At 38.0% G+C, this 17311-nt stretch overlaps 1 protein-coding gene across 2 annotated transcripts in view; it reads right to left on the bottom strand.

The window, feature by feature from the left end:
• Window positions 1–410: 410 nt before the first annotated feature.
• The window catches only part of LOC141365292 (BRISC and BRCA1-A complex member 2-like), a 204982-nt gene continuing 188081 nt past the window's right edge, over window positions 411–17311 (bottom strand). For both annotated transcript variants that reach the window (XM_073869480.1, XM_073869481.1), the window contains exons 9-12: window positions 9405–9475; window positions 2005–2087; window positions 1726–1879; window positions 411–788 (exon numbers count right to left, since the gene is read on the bottom strand). In XM_073869480.1, coding sequence (XP_073725581.1) covers window positions 725–788; window positions 1726–1879; window positions 2005–2087; window positions 9405–9475 — 372 coding nt within the window. In that variant the 3' untranslated portion in view covers window positions 411–724. The remainder of the gene's footprint in view (window positions 789–1725; window positions 1880–2004; window positions 2088–9404; window positions 9476–17311) is intronic.

Below are 17311 nucleotides of genomic sequence, written 5' to 3' on the forward strand. Positions count from 1 at the left end.
TCAAAAGGAGAAACATTGCATATTTATTTTCATAGCTTTTTTCCTCATATTTACTAAGGATGCCATTTTTTATAACAACTGTACCTTTTCAGTTCTGTTAATTAATTGTACATAACTGACTACCTTCTTTTTAACTCTAAAATATATTTTCATAGCTTATATTTATAGCCTTTTTATGTGGAATGCAACTTATATCTAAATAACATATGACAAAAATGTGTTAAAAAAATGTGAGCTATGTATGACGTGACAGTCCAGATCCACATCTTAGTGTTAATTGGGTTTGTATTTCTTTGATAAATGTATGCATTTAGACAAATTCTTTCTCTAATTTGACCAGAATATAAATTGGTAAGCAAATAATTGGTGTAAAACAAAACTTGTGAATAAATTGTAGAAAATAAGGAAAGTAAAAGAAATTAGATTTATTGCTGTAATCTATTGCAAAACACAAATAAACCAATTTAAATTATTAGCCAGGAGCACAAAAAAAGATGAAAAAGTACATGCAGTACATTTACGTGTACCTCTTGCTCATGAGGTCAAGAAGGTTGAACAATAAAAAGGACCAGCTAATATAAGCCTTGTGATTCAGAGGTTTTTCAAAAAACAGACTAATTCTGGGTTCATGCACGTTAGACTAATTGACATTCATAGATATTCTCCAAAAACTCCAAAAGTCAGCAGTCAAATTAGAGACATTATCCTAATTTACAGAATATATCTACAGTTTTCCATTGGTAAAAGCCCCCTCTTGGAACTGAGGAATAAAGCCCTTGAAGTAAGCCCTGAGGAAAAGAGAAAACAAAAAAGTGAGATAGAGAAAAATAGAAAGGGACAAACAATGACATTAATTTTAACGGAAAGTTCTCTGACTTTCTGACTCAAATGGCCATAACCTGACAGCATAATATAATGTAATGTAATACTCTAAAATACAGTATTATATTACATTATGTTATATGACATGACATGGCATGACAATAAACTTGAAAAGTGGAAGCAATAAATGAGATGAGAGATGAGATATGGGCTGAACACAAACATAAGAGATTTGTTATCTTTGACACACTCAGGACAACAAGTGCTCTCCAGGAATGAGTTGTGGCTGATAGAACAGTCCAAAGGTGTACACTATAACCTACACATTACATATTCCAGTGGCTTGTAAAAAATACACTTTCATTGCATTAAGATCAGCATTACACAGGAAGTAAATCCGAATAAAAGAAATACTATATTGGCTACGTCCGAAATCTCTAAAATGCTGCCTTCGGAGCACATGCACATACAAATCTAATGTTTAGTTTACTTCTTACTCCTGAAACACCTTCATCATCTTGTCCCACAATTCTATGCCTGAAAGTGCGCAGGAAATGTGATTGGTCGAGCCTGGTCAAGTTCGGAAAAATAAAATGGCGGCCAAGAAAGTGGCTGGAGCACAAATGTGGTTTTATTTTCATTTGTACACCTTTTGATTGCATTTCTAGTGAGAAATTAGTATTCTAGTTTTCAAATATGCGATTAGTTATCACAAAGGCGCTCTGAATTCTGAATTCCATTAAGCTGCCTATGAAGGCTGACCGAATGCATTTCCCAGAGCTGCCTTTATGCCGCCAAAGTCATTGACTCATGAGGCAACGAGGCAACAAGTCAGCTGCCCAAGTTTTCGGACGCAGCCAGTAATTCACAGGGGGAAAACAAAGAGTATCTTTTTGTTCTTACTTGGCTCGTTTGGCCATTTCATTGCCGTCCCAGCGTGGACTATAGGGGTAAGACTTTTGCACCTGAGAGTAGAGCTGCCCACTGCTGGTAAAGTGATAGACTGATTGAAAGGTAAGGGTTGGTTGATCTCGAGGGAAGTATAAAGGTAGGTCCACTACAGCAAGACAGTATGGAGAACAATTTTACTACAGGTCTCAGATCAACATTCAGAACGAAATAGTGACGTATGGAGTACATTGTATTATTACTAGAGTGAATCTGTGTTTTTGTGTATCTTACCATGTACCAGGAAGCAGAAATCTTTCCACATTAGCAAAAGGGTGAGCTTGGTAAACCCCACAGCATCATACTCCACCACCCCCCTGTGTGGACCAAAAAATATTTTTTTTATAAAAGCCAGCTGGTTTTTACTGCAGAACAAACTCTGACAAGGTGATAAGAAAACCCGATGTGAAGAGAAAGGGTATTCTATCACCCTGAGGGGCTTTATTTCACAATAAGCACTGGCTGGATATACATTACATTATTTAAAAAAAAAATTTAAATAATGAATGTACTTCTTACATGTAACTGTGTAATTACCTTAAACTGAAGATAACACTAAAAAGCTGTGTGAACTTGCAAAAATACTGTCAGAAAATGTAATATGCTCTTTTCCCTTTCCTGTCTACACTGTAAAACATGTATATTTAAAAAAAATTCCAATAACTGTACTTCTATATTAAAATTGTGTTTAATTTTCATAATGTTGAACAGCAATATAGCTAAGAACAGCCGTTTTTCAGAATGTTCAGAAGTGTAAAATTTAAGAATATTCTGTATTGATCTGGTTTTATTTATTACATTGGCTTTGGAGATACACACGTGACATGAAAATGGGAATTTGTGAAACTCTGAGCAGTAGCTGTTCCATGTCAAGATTACTTTCCAGGTTGTGCTGGAAAATTTGTGAGACTTTATAAATGCCTTCAATTTGTAGAATGTTTTAGCTATTTAATGTTTAAACTGTTATGAGGCATTTTCATGAGCTTTACTACATGTAAGAATGCTAAAATTCAAGTGACATTTTGCTGAACACTGAGTGAGGAACCCTTCCTTCAGTTACTTACATGTTATAGTGTTTTGACAATGTTTTTAATATTTGTAAGATGTTTGGAAGAAGTAGTTTCAGAAGCTCTTACGTGTGAGAATGTTAAATTCAAGTGAAATTGTGATTAACATTGGGTGAGGAACCCTCCCCACTTTTATATTGGTATTTTTGGAGATATTTATAAAATGTTTACATGTTTAACGTATGAATTGTTAAGTTGCAGTTCCATGAGCTTTGAGTAATGCCGAGTTCAGACTGCACAATTTTAGCCCTGATTTTGACTCGCCGACAGGTTTTGAGAAATCGCAGACAAATGCCCGAAATCACAGGCAAATCGATGCTCGTGCAGGCGAGTGACAATCACACAATGTGAATTATAAAAGATGCGTTCTGAGATTGCCAACGAGTCGCCGACATCCGTGAGATATTTGGCATGCTAAATATCTCGACCTGTCTGCGTTTCAAAATCATGCAGTGTGAAATGTGTATTGACTGACCATAACATCAGCGATGACCTACAGCCAATGAGAGAGCAACATACAGGGCAGCTGGAAGTTCGGGGAGGAGTCTCTCCAAACGTTTCCTCCTTAATAATCTTTATTTCTTCTTCTTTCTGCTGCAAATAAACGCACATGCAATTTGTATGGTAAGCTTCTTGCGAGCTACCATTTTTAATAATAATTCCAGTCTCACGTGAGAACTCCGGTCTTGCACGCGTGACCTCGCGTTGTTTCCTTCCCGTCACTTCTCATGTACGTTTGGTTGTGAGACGTAGTTTGCGGACCGGGACAAAGTTATCAGCGATTCTTCTTACGTTAAAGTCATGCAGTATGAAAACGCCAATCCATCATGCAGCCTGAATTAGCAGTGACTGAACGCTTCCCCATATAATCACGCAGTGTGAAGATATCGGTGACCCGACTAGTTTGAAAATCAAGCAGTCTGAACTCGTCATAAGAATGCTAAAATCTATGTGAAGCTTTACTGAACACTTGGGTGTTTTCCTGTACGGATTAATCCAGGACTAGGCCTTAGTTATATTAGGATATTTAGGTCGTTTTTACAAACAAACCTTATAAAAAACATTATTGGTGTGCATCTTGAGATAAAACAATGGCACTGATATTTGTTAAGATATGATTTTAAATTAAGTTTCTTAATTTCAATTGGCTCAACCTGTTATTTCCCATTGAGCTAATGTTTACAGATTGTTGCCACAATTGATAAAATCCAATTCACAGAAAATCTATTGACACAAGTGAAAAATTTCAAAGATACCAGTCGCTAGATAATTTTGAGTTAGGGAGGCAAGTTATTTTTACAGTGTATCGGGGTGATAAGGTTTACAGTTGATTGTTGTTACTACATGGCTGGAAGTGAAAGTGGTGCTCACTAGTGTTGCTTTCGTCAACGAAAAGTATGACTAAATATAGTCGTCAACGAACCTTTATCACGTGATGAAAACGAGACGCAACGAAAATGCGGGTCATGTGACAATGACTATAATTAAATGTATAATCCAATATTGTTGACGAATAAAAATAAAACTAAATGTGGGTTACAAAATAAAAACTAAATTGCAGGAGGGATTTTGGCCCAAGCTGCTTGGCATTTTCCCCGTAGCCCATTCCAGACTTGTGGAGGTGTACAATTTTGTCTGTAGTGTCTTTGGACAGCTCTTTGGTCTTGGCCATGTTAGTAGTTGGATTCTTACTGATTGTATGGGGTGGACAGGTGTCTTTATGCAGCTAACGACCTCAAAAAGGTGCATCAATTTAGGATAATAAATGGAGTGGAGGTGGACATTTTAAAGGCAGACTAGCAGGTCTTTGAGGGTCAGAATTCTAGCTAATAAACAGGTGTTCAAATACTTATTTGCAGCTGTATCATACAAATAAATAGTTAAAAAACCCCTCCATGATTCTAAGTGGGACAAAATGGAAAATAGCAGTGTGTTCAAATACTTATTTTCCTCACTGTATGTATGTATGTATGTATGTATGTATGTATGTATGTATGCGGAGCTCCCCTGTAGCCTAAATATGTGCAAACGGATGGCGTATGAAATCAAAGCATTGCGAGAGAAGACTTTTATGTTTTTTTTGCGGATCAATCTGCAGTCAGTGGCCGGGGCGCAGCAGATGCCTGAACATTATCAAACGCAGGCATAGATCAATCGAAATGATCAATCAATTCCAGCCCTCCCGACCCTTTTTTAAAAAAAAGAACAGCAGATTTTAATAGTTCTGCCTAAACGGACAAGTTAATTCACCAAAAAATTACAGTAGCAGATGTTCAGATGTTCATGCATCAAACTGGAACTGCTGTGATATGCCAACGAAACCTTACAGAGTTTGACATTGCACTCGATCCCGCTTTATTCTTTGGAAACTGTTGCTTACTGAGCCCAGTTAGCCCACTGGTGGAGATGGAGATAGAAATAAGGTTTGCGCCTCATAGTGGTGTGAAGAGAACAGTTGTTATTTTAGCATGAGATCAAAAATTAAAAGGTAAAAAATAGAATCGACTATAAATATTGATTTTGACTAATTATCAGCGTCAACACAGTCGATTGTGTCCACCAATCAGGACAGCTCAAACAACCCGAATTCCGGAAAAGTTGGGACGTTTTTTTAATTTGAATAAAATGAAAACTAAAGGAATTCCAAATCACATGAGCCAATATTTTATTCACAATAGAACATAAATAACATAGCAAATGTTTAAACTGAGAAATTTTACACTTTTATCCACTTAATTAGCTCATTTAAAATTTAATGCCTGCTTTAGGTCTCAAAAAAGTTGGCACGGGGGCAACAAATGGCTAAAAAAGCAAGCAGTTTTGAAAAGATTCAGCTGGGAGAACATCAAGTTAATTGAAATTAAGTCTGTAACATGATTAGCTAAAAAAGATATGTCTTAGAGAAGCAGAGTCTCTCAGAAGTAAAGATGGGCAGAGGCTTTCCAATCTGTGAAAGACTGTGTAAAAAGATTGTGGAATACTTTAAAAACAATGTTCCTCAACATCAAATTGAAAAGGCTTTGCAAATCTCATCATCTACAGTGCATAACATCATCAAAAGATTCAGAGAAACTTGAGAAATCTTTGTGCGTAAGGGACAAGGCCGGAGACCTTTATTGGATGCCCGTGGTTTTCGGGTTTTCGACACTGCATCACTCATCGGCATGATTGTATCAATGACATTACTAAATGGTCCCAGGAATACTTCCAGAAACCACTGTCAATAAACACAATCCGCCGTGCCATCAGCAGATGCCAACTAAAGCTCTATCATGCAAAAAGGAAGCCACATGTGAACATGGTCCAGAAGCGCCGTCGTGTCCTGTGGGCCAAGGCTAATTTAAAATTGACTATTTCAAAGTGGAATAGTGTTCTATGGTCAGACGAGTCCAAATTTGACATTCTTGTTGGAAATCACGGAGACCTTCCAGGTTGTTATCAGCGTTCAGTTTAAAAGCCAGCATCTCTGATGGTATGAGGGTGCATAAGTGCATTCAGTATGGGCAGCTTGAATATTTTGGAAGGCTGTGTGAATGCTGAAAGGTATATAAAGGTTTTAGAGCAACATATGCTGCCCTCCAAACGACATCTATTTCAGGGAAGGCCTTTTATATTTCAGCAGGACAATGCAAAACCACATACTGCCACTATTACAACAGCATGGCTTCGTCGTAGAAGAGTCCGGGTGCTGAACTGGCCTGCCTGCTTTCACCTATAGAGAACATTTGTCGCATCATTAAACAAAAAATACGTCAAAGACGACCACAAACTCCAGCAACTCATAGCCTCAATGCCCAGACGTCTTCAAACTGTTTTGAAAAGAAAAGGAGATGTTACACCATGGTAAACATGCCCTGTGCCAACTATTTTGAGACCTGTAGCAGAAATCAAATTTGAAATTAGCTCATTTTGTGCATACAATTGTAACATTTCTCATTCTAAACACCCGCTATGCCTTCCATGCTCTACCGTGAACAAAACATTGGCTCACGTGACTTGAAAGTCCCCCAGCTATCATCTTATTAAAGTTTAAAAAACGTCCCAACTTTTCTGGAATTCGGGTTGTATTTGTAATCAAGCAGAAAACAAAAATACCATTAACATTCATAGAAGGAAAAATACTACTATTAAAATCAATGGTGCTCAAAAATGATTTTGTTAAAAACATTGCTCAAAATATTTGACTTTGTGTTCAGCAGAAAAAAAAAAATTAATATAGTTTTGTAACAACATGAGAGTAAGTAAATGATGACAGATTCTTCATTTTTGGGTAAACTATCCCTTTAAGGCTGTGCCTCTAGCCAGAATGCCTTGTCTGTTGCTGCATAAGGGTGTGTTAATAAACCAGAGACATCTAGGTGCCTCATGTATTACGGTCTATAATAAGGTGACTGTCTGTGCTTGTTTGTGAGATTAGAACCTGAATTATCCCAAGTAATTAAGAAAAAAGATTATTGTTGGTAACTAATTTCTCATGATCACTGGGGTGTGCCAGTGTTACAAGTTCCTGTACTAGTAACAGAACAGACCAGTACTCGCAAGAGCAGTTTTATACCAAATCAAATACTGTACAAGATAATCATTTGCTGCCAGCACACATTTAATAAGAACGTTTTTAAGCTTGTTTCAAGTGTATATCATCACTTTCCAACGTAAACCGTGTGTCTCCATTTTTGGTAATTTTTTTGCATAAATCATTGCTATCGATCTCCATTGACTTCTGTCTGTGGGTTTTACACATATAGAAAGAGCTTCTAATGAAACCTCACAACTTTGTTGGGTGGTATAACTGACTTTACTCAACAAACCCTAAAGGCTTATGTTTCATGTACCTAAGGAGTGAAGAAAATTTTATTAATCCAGAATTTGTCATCAAGTCATATAGACAATACTGTCTCATAGCAGGTGCATAGCAATTCTTTTATAACAGGAGATTTTGGCCAAATTACAAAAACCTGAGTGCATACATAGCAACAATAAACTTCATAAACTGTAAGATGATTAAAATGTAATGCGATGGACTAGGACATTTTATAATGCATACATTGTTTTGATTTCCTTTAGAGAAGCATTTTCCAATAATAATGATAGGAGGAAAACACTTAACGTATCTAAAGTGAAGTGAAACAAGCGAAAGTGACGTACTTGCCCAATGTATGGTAACCCATACTTGGAATGTGACCTCTGCATTTAATCTATCCAGTGAAAAAAAAACACACTCACTGCAAGTTGTGAACACACACACAGGGGGCAGCTATCACTGCAGCACCCAGTGACTTGCTCAAGGGCACCACAGTTGCAACCTGCCAGTCGTGAGCAGACAACTCTCGGGTTATAAGCCTGAAACTCTAACCACTAGGCTACAATGCCCAAGTGCAATGCTTTCATATTCTAGGCTTATCTGCTTATCTGTACAAAGTACTGAATCTCACCTTTTAACATTGCTGTCTAAATGCCTTATGCCTATGCTGCTTAATGTATTGACTTTAGATTTTACTTTGGGACAACACTTTACCTACTCTCATAGACACGCACTTACAAAAATCTAATATCAACAATGTAAACAAATCTGTACAAAATATTAGTAAGTACAGTGTTAAACAAAATATGAAACCAATATAGAAAAGTGCAATATAAACAAATACTGTATGTACCGAATATGCAGAATAGGGTAGTGCAAATGTAGGTAAATAGAGACGCCATACAAAATATAAAAAAATAAATAAATATAGAAAACTTAAATAATTGATTTATATATTGTTTTAAGAAGACAGAATTGTTGCATTTGTGTGCTTGCCTGTACATAAGCTTCATAAGGTATGAACTACATTTGATCTTTCAATGTCACTGCAGTGTTTAAGTTTTGATCTACTTACTGATACCTACTACATCACATGAGCGAATCTCCACCATCCACTAATCAAAAACAGTTATCAAAAACTTTGACAACCCAAAAATTTCAGTATTTTTACAGCAGGTATTGTATCCCCCTGAAGGGGTTTATTTGTGGATGTACATTTGTACATTATCCCTCTTATTACACAGCTACTTCCCACATGAGTAAATATATGGACATGGAACATTGATCTGGAATATTCAATTAGCTCACTTGTAAGAAACACAAACATTTTGCTAGGATTTTACTTTTTTACATTAATAAAGACTCATATATGTTATTAATCAAGCATATTTATATTTAATTTATTTTTAAGTATTAAATTGTTTTGCTCAATATGACATGTAGTACCTGGATCAGTTATCAGTTTCAGACAGTTGTTATCTAGGAATAATATACCTCTGAAAACTTGCAACTGTCCGATCAGAATTAAACATTCTAAAGAGCCACGTAATAATGTGGAATGGCAGCCTCTGATTCTGGTTTATCAATAAAATAGCAATGATATTGTGTCATTACTATTTTTGTTTGCAATTTTGTGAAACATTTAAATATAAATAATTTTTTCCTCAACCTATCTATTACCAAGCTTAATGGTTTTAAGAACAAAGAGTGGACTTTTAACTTGACTTTTAATGTCAAAAAGTCTTCAAGAGTAAAAAGGCACTCACATTCCAAAATGACTGAGAAAAGCAGCAATGTATTCTCTTCTCTTCTGATATCCTTGAATAACATACTGCACCTGAAACCAAGAAAGAGAGAACTGTAATAACATTGGTAGAAGATTAGTGAAGGTAAAAATTACACAACAAAAGGCATGTGGCTTAAAGATAAAATAACTATGACTTTATATGTGTTTTAAAGACCAATGTAGATGTTAATACCTAGAGGGAATGGTGGTCAGTGGCTTGTCATGTTAACTTTCTATATGGTGCTCAAATATAAAACAACCACTGCCTCCAAATGTATTTAATTATTCAATTATGACAGACACAGTAATGCATCATGTTCTATAAAATCATCATGTTTGAGTTTTTTTCCAGGGGATTAAAACATACAATATACATTTCAGCCTTAGTGGAGTAATAGTAACTAATAGTAAATGTTAAATGGACTGCATTTATATAGCGCTTTCATAGACCCATGGCCATCCAAAGCACTTTACAATTTGCATCACATTCACCCATTCACTCACACATTAATACACCGATGGTCGTGTCAGCCATGCAAGGCGCCATCCAGCTCGTCGGGAGCAGTTAGGGTTAGGTGTCTTGCTCAAGGACACCTTGACATTTGGTCAGGTGGAGCCGGGGATTGAACCACCAATGTTCCGATTTGTAGACAACCTACATGAACCACTGAGCAACTGCCGCCCTAGTACACTGAACAAAATTATAAAAGCAACACTTTTGTTTTTGTCCATATTTTTTATGTACAAAAACAATTTCTCTCAAATATTGTTCACAAATCAGTCTAAATCTGTGTTTATGGGCACTTTTTATCATAAATCTGACGTCATATCTGTGTGTTCACACCGAGGGGCAACCTTCCGATCTCTCTAATGAAGCCAACACGGAAGTGACTTAGGGGCTGGAGCTGGACACACCAAAACTTTTAAACGCGGCTGAAAACGCCTTGAGGACGCCGAATGCCAGCTGTTTTTCAGCTGAGTGCCAGCTTTCTTCAGATGAGCGCTTTGGTAGCTGTGATTCTTCAGCTGCGAGCCGGTTGGTTGCTGTGGTAATGTCCCGCCCCTCCTCCACTGTGATTGGGCGGCCGTGTGAAAACTGACATTGACGCGCGGAGCTTTTCATACAAAGTTGAGTATCTTTCAACTCTCGTTGCTCAGAGCTGAGCGCGGAAAAACCGCCGGGCGCCGATTTTCAGCGCGAAAGAAAACCGCTAGCTGCTGGCTTATTTGAAAAACGCTGAGTTTCCATTGAAATGAATTGAAAACATGCGCCGGCCGCGACGTTAAAAGCGTTGGTGTGCACGCCCCCTTAGGGGCCAGTCACACCAAAAGCGTTTATGGCAGTTGAAGGCGCCTTTTTTGAATGATATTCTAGGGGCAGGGCGCATTTGGGCGCTGTTTACGCGCGCCGAGCGCCTTGCGTTTTTTTGCCGCCTGACACGCACGCGTTTTTGAAGGAGCGCTGAGAGCGGAGAAGCGCCCGACGTCATTCGCGTCTTTCCATTGTCCAATTGAATGAGGGGAGAGGCGGGCCTTACGTTGTGGTGAGGGAAGTTTACAGTTGCTTTGAAGAACCGGACTCCACTCGCTCACTCTCTCCTGCGTGTTTGTGCACCTCTCATCCTCAAACAAGATCAGAGCAAGCGCCCTCTTTTTAAAGTTTCTGCTAATATGACAGTTAACTCTTTCCCCACCATTGACGAGATATCTCATCAATCAAGAGAAAACGCTTCCCCGCCAATTTCCGTCTTTCCGCAATACCGCTATTATCCACTAGGTGGCGCCCTTCCGCAACTTTCTAAACCCGGAAGTATTGCCCTATGGCAAGCTGCTGCATGTCCGTGTCTGTTTTAAAGATCGCTCTGAATGGGATCTCTATGAAAAGTCCTTCACAAAAATTGAATTATCTCTGCTTTTTGCTCAAAATGTGGTATTTTTGCAGAAACCTACCCATATTCAAAAGCTGATTACAAAAGAACTGCTTAAGGTAGGATGAAACGTTTTTTTTTGTTTGAAAGCAGAGGGTCTGTTCTTTCATTTGGTATATTGTATGTTTATTTGAAGAAGAACATTTTCTGGAAGGCATTAAACTTTGGTGAAAATCATGAAAAACGCTGGCGCTGGCTGGCAACTTTTTTTAAAAAATGCTGGCGGTGAAAGAGTTAACAACAAAAGAGCACTCACTCTTTAATATTTGTTTGACAAGACAGCTGACTCGGTGGTTGCTTAGCGATATGAAAAGCTTTGCCGCACTGCTCTTTTTTTTAAAAAAGGCAGTGCGTCACGCCTTGCGTTTGCAAGCGTTTAAAGCGCTTTTGGTGTGACTGCCCCCTTAAACTGCAATTCATTGACTGGCCGCTTGAGGCTGGCTCCAAAAGGGAGTCAATTCCCATAGACTCCCATGTTAAAAATGGCCAACTTTACAGTAGAAAATAATATGTTTACAGCCTGGTACAAAAAGCTTATATAGCTAATTTTGCCCTTCATGACAACTGTGAGGGGAGTGAATTTTTTTGTAACTCATCCGTTTAGATTATATTAAGCCTTAAACTTCTGCATAATTAAGGGCGTGGCCGCTTGAGTGTCGGTTGAACAGCCACTGCTGTCACTAGACTCGCGCTAGGCGGGCGTGGTTTCACCTCAGCTTCACGCATGTCCCGCCTCTTTACCCATTTTCGGTTTTCCGCGAGTAATTTGCGGGGACGCGCAACCAAGATGGCGATGGCAGGCAACGCCTAATTTAAGCTTCAAAAGCGATCTTCACAAACCAATGGGTGACGTCACGGACACTACGTCCATATTTTTTTACGGTCTATGGTTCACACATCTCATAAAGGGATTAATTTTTTTTTTTTTGCAGCCTCTAAAATTCGCGTATTATTCGTGATTTTCTTTTGAGAAACCACACACAGGCATTTTGCTTATGATAAGATCATAAAGGAGCTTGTGATGCAGTGTGCTATTATGCTGGTGAACACGTTAATTAGCATTAATGAGCAAGTCGCCTAACCAGTGTTTTGTTTTCATGACTGATGGCTTGTGGCAGTCAAAGTTTGTGGCAGGCCTGTACTCATGTGGATGCAAGGCGAAAGACCTTGAGGCCCTGAACAACTAAAGATGACCTACACACAATGACTTAGATACACATAAATTAGTGTCTCTAACACCCAAACAGACAGCATGGTCTAGCAGATTGTATTACTTATCTTAAAGGTTGTACAAGTGGGGATTTGTGTGATGTGTGAAGTAAGGATCAATGCTGTTCTTCGTTTCATGACTCAGCATGTGTTAAGAGCAGAAAGAAATGTTTTACTGCTCTATGCAAGGTCACACACATAAACACACACATTTGTTCTCTCTCTCTCCCTCTCTTTCAGCTTGTTTGTTTAGAAGAGGTGTGTCAGGAACTTTGGATCAGTGAACTATACACCCACACAGGGAGCGTGGGAGACAATGACAGGTGAGATCAATGTTTTAACACAGCTGAACGTTTATCACTAGCTGGGTTTCCATCTAAACGTTAAGCAAATCTTTTCAAAATTCGCAAAAAATAAATAAATAAAGAAATGTGAATTAGGTGCGTTTCCATCAAGTAGTTTGAGCGAATGAGGTGGTAACCTACTAGGTAGGTGGTAACCTAGTAACCAACAGTAAACAAAACAAGGTACATGAAAATGGAGATAGGACTGCATGTACTCACAATGGGGCAAGTTATTCATTTATTAGCTGTACAGCTTGTAATCGCCAAACTGAATGCTGTGCACAGAAAAAGGAATGCAGCATTTTTGATGAAGGCACTAGCAGCAAGATCATTGTAATGACGTTGAGCCCAATATATATGGTAAAGACAAAGACAGTGGAAACAGCTAGATGATCAGTCCTGTTGGTTTATTGTTCGCTAGGTCAGAATGAATTCGGCAAATGCGTTTCCATCTCCCATTATTCGCATTTAATCTTTTTCAAATATATCAAAAACCACCTCAAGCGAGCATAACAACTTTTTTTGCAAATTAGGTGATTTTTTATCGAACTTTGGCATTTTCATCACTCATTCTTGATGCGATACTTCAAAATGTGCATGAAATCATGGCAATGGAAACATGGCTACTCTAAATAAGAGTCCAGCTTCTGATGTCAGAGTGCTCATTCTGAAACTGGAAATGCCATTCATAACTGGCCTTACTAACACAAATTCCATCTGTCATAAATATATGTATCCCTATAAAGTTACTGTAAATACAAACAGGGGTTGACATTAACCCCGCCAACCCTCCAAATGGGGGTAGATTTCAGCTATGACAAGTAAGACAGACACTCCCACTAGCCACTAACACAAGGGCTATTACCATAGAGAGCTAGAGCACTGATGGATTTGCAAACGCATGGGACGCAGTCTAAGCTAACACACGCACACTTCATGGAAGGGGAAAAATACGCAATTACACAGAAGAGATTTTAAGTTTTTGCTCACTCTCTGAGCGAGAGCGGAGAGAAATTCATAGAGCTGAAAGTGCCCATTTGTTTGTGCAAAGGCAAATTAAACCCTTGAGGGTAGAGGTTCATGCTTGTGCATCATAAACCCCATTCACACAGCACTTTGATCGCAGAAAATTTCTGTAACATTGGCAGAGAGCCTTCTGTACGAACACAAACATGTCCTGTAAAAGTTATGTGATCGCTCCTGTAAAGGGGACCTAGTAACATTTATGGAATGCCTCCTGTGTGAACAGAAGTAAACAACGCAGCACTTGTAAACATTGGCGTGGCATGTGTATGGAATCATATTACAGCACAGACTTAAAGGTCATGTTTTTTCTGATCCCATTTTTTAAACCCTAGTTAGTGTGTCATGTTGCTATAATAGAATAAATAATACCTGTAAAATTATAAAGCTCAGAGTTTCCTGCCAGGCGATATATTTTCTTGAACAGAATTCCCCTTTTAAAGCCTACAGCGAACGGCCGGTTTGGACCGCAGCCCTCTACTTCCTGCTTTAATGACGTCAATAAAACAGTTTTTTGACTAAACTCCGCCCACAGGAATACGTCAGTCGCCAGCTAAGCTAATGGCAAGTTGAGCTGCTGTCGAATCACAACACACTAAACAAACTACACAATCAGAACTCGTTACGTATTTCTGAAAGAGGGACTTCATAGAACAAGGAAGACATCAGCCCATTTTGAGGACAGTGAAAACAGCTGTATACAGATAAGTAAATTGTGTGAAAAATACTGTGTTTTTTACACGTGAAACATGGACACATGTTATATTGTGCACTGTAAACACAATTAAAGCTTCAAAAACACAGAAAGAAGGGGACCTTTAAAAAAAACCTGTAGTGCATCCTTACTGAAAGTTGAAGGATACACGATAGTGAATTACTATGTCTAAACTGCATGGCATGTACGGAATTATACGCCATTACGTGATTACACACGTCCTCGTTTGTAAACAATGGGTGTTTCTCAATCCGAAGCGTGCCGTCTGCTGAGGTTGCATATGCAGCTGAACTGCACAAGCCATGCCTTATCATGCTTGAAAACTCTTGAAATTTGGCACAGACGTCAGAGTCATCCGTTATTGCGACCGAGCAAAGACTGGAACACGGGCGTGGCAGGGGGGCTCTGTAGCGCCCCCTGTAATGCAAAAAAAAAACAAAAAAAAACATTGGTGCACAGATGGTGCAAACATGTACGCACATGTACAAAAGTTGGTACTGTTAAAGTTGGTAAGTTCCGTACAACAGAAAGTCAGCCATTTTGGATTGTTTCAAAAATGCATGTGATGAACGTTTAAAGAAACAGTATGTAAGAAATGTATATCAATTAATCATAAAATGGCCCTGATATGTCACTTGACATTAGGAAATCATTTTAATTTCAAATACTTATATCACAACAGTGACAACAGTGGTCTGGCCATGATATTTCATTTAAAAAGTGGAGTTGCAGCCCTCAACTGATGTTTATGTTGTCATTTTGTGTATTGGCCACCAGTTATGTGATTGCAGTACCAGTTTTAGCCACAAGTTTTCTGATTGCAATACCAGTTTTGGTCACAATCCTACATACTGTTCCTTTAAAGAGGCCCTTCCAGATGAAACCGTTTTTACTTGTATTTTTTGATATGTGTTAGGTCTATATGTGTTGTGTCGTGAATGTGAAAATTAACTTCCACCCCCCTCGTCAACTCTAGCCACTGAAAAGAAATAAGCGGAGAAATCAGGGCTGCGTTCTCCGAAACTACCTTAACGCTACGTCGTTCTTAAGTTGTACCTTAAGCTGTACCTTATCGCTAATACGTGTTTTCCGAAACGTTCTTAGTTACGTATCACTTCTGTAAGTCGTTCGTTCGGAAGGTTGGTCTGGAGCACTCTTAGCTATTCCTTATCCCACATGACTCCACTAGGGGCCATCACTTTCATAAAAGCTTACATTGCAGTCTATATAACTAAATATTTGTAAAAAAAAAAAAAATTCGTGTTTAATTAGGAAAAAATTTTTATATTTAAATAATAAAACATTCACATAATTAGACATCATTACATTAATGGTTGTTAGATTTTTAATTATGTTTTCCAAAGGGACATCAACTGCGAACTATTAAATGCTACAGGATTAAGAAACTATTTAAAAAATATATTTTGGGTGATGGAGTTGGTGAAACTGGCAGCTATACAGCGAATCCTACGATTTAATTTGTGCATTTCATATCCGTTAAATCTTAGTCTACCGGCAAGTATTTTAGCTGCATAAATAAATCGGGTAAAATAAAAAATAAAAAACTAATTAGGATTTTTAATGTTAATTCGACTTTGCATCGAAGTTTTTTAATGTTTTATAACTTTGAGGCAACTGCATGCCATATTCTTTATAAACATTCAAAACAAACTGCGCACTTACTTATAGTCTCCTAAGGTCAACACAATTTCCACATTAAAACTAATCAAAGCTAAAATCTAAAGTAATCATAATATATATTTATTAATTATATATATATATATATATATATATATATATATATATATATATATATATATATATATATATATATTATATGTTATATTTGAGGTAGACAGACAGGCTCCAGAAATGCGTCCATTAAGCTTTATCCGCATTGTAACGATGCTGCTTGCGCATCCACTGTCCAAGCACAATAAACGCGTGAACTAATGAACAACAACAGTTTGTTTTTGCACAACCAATTACTTGCACGACCCAATTTATTCCCCTGTGCAACGCACTTATTGGGAACCCCTAATATAAATTATCCTTTCAAGTGAAGGCAAAGCGGATGAATTGGAGCAGTTTAAACATGATACGTTTGGAAATAAAGTTGCGGGTTTTGCACGGGTTTGATATAAAATATAGAAGGTTGAATTTAGTTGTTTGCAATTTAAAATATTTTTAACAGATATTCCTAATAAATTTAACTTGAACTATTTCTAAAATGTTTATTTAATAAAGAACACCGCTATCTCATAACGCAGCGAAACCTATTACATAAAGTGAATAATTGATTGTCGAGCAATCGATATCAACCTATTCAGCACCTCCACCATGGACAGCACCCGCTAAGGTCGAACTTAAGAAGGTTTACCTTAAGCAACATCCTAAGGTATAGTTCGGAGAACAGACGTAGGAAAGATATACCTGTAGTTAAGGTGTACCTTTTGAGTCTTCGTATCGCGCTAAGAGAGAACGTTATCGGAGAACGCACCCCAGGTCAGTTTGAAAAGCTGATCAGTGTGACGTGGAACTGATCGAGGTAATCACTATTCATGAGCTCTCCAACTTGAGATCGCGCCCACATAATACGTGTAGTTCAGAGTTTTCATAACAAGTTACAGCAAGGATGGCTAAACGTCAACCGTACCGTATTCGGGCC

The sequence above is a fragment of the Misgurnus anguillicaudatus genome, chromosome 7 (assembly GCF_027580225.2).
Source record: "Misgurnus anguillicaudatus chromosome 7, ASM2758022v2, whole genome shotgun sequence".
NCBI classification, from domain to species: domain Eukaryota; kingdom Metazoa; phylum Chordata; class Actinopteri; order Cypriniformes; family Cobitidae; genus Misgurnus; species Misgurnus anguillicaudatus.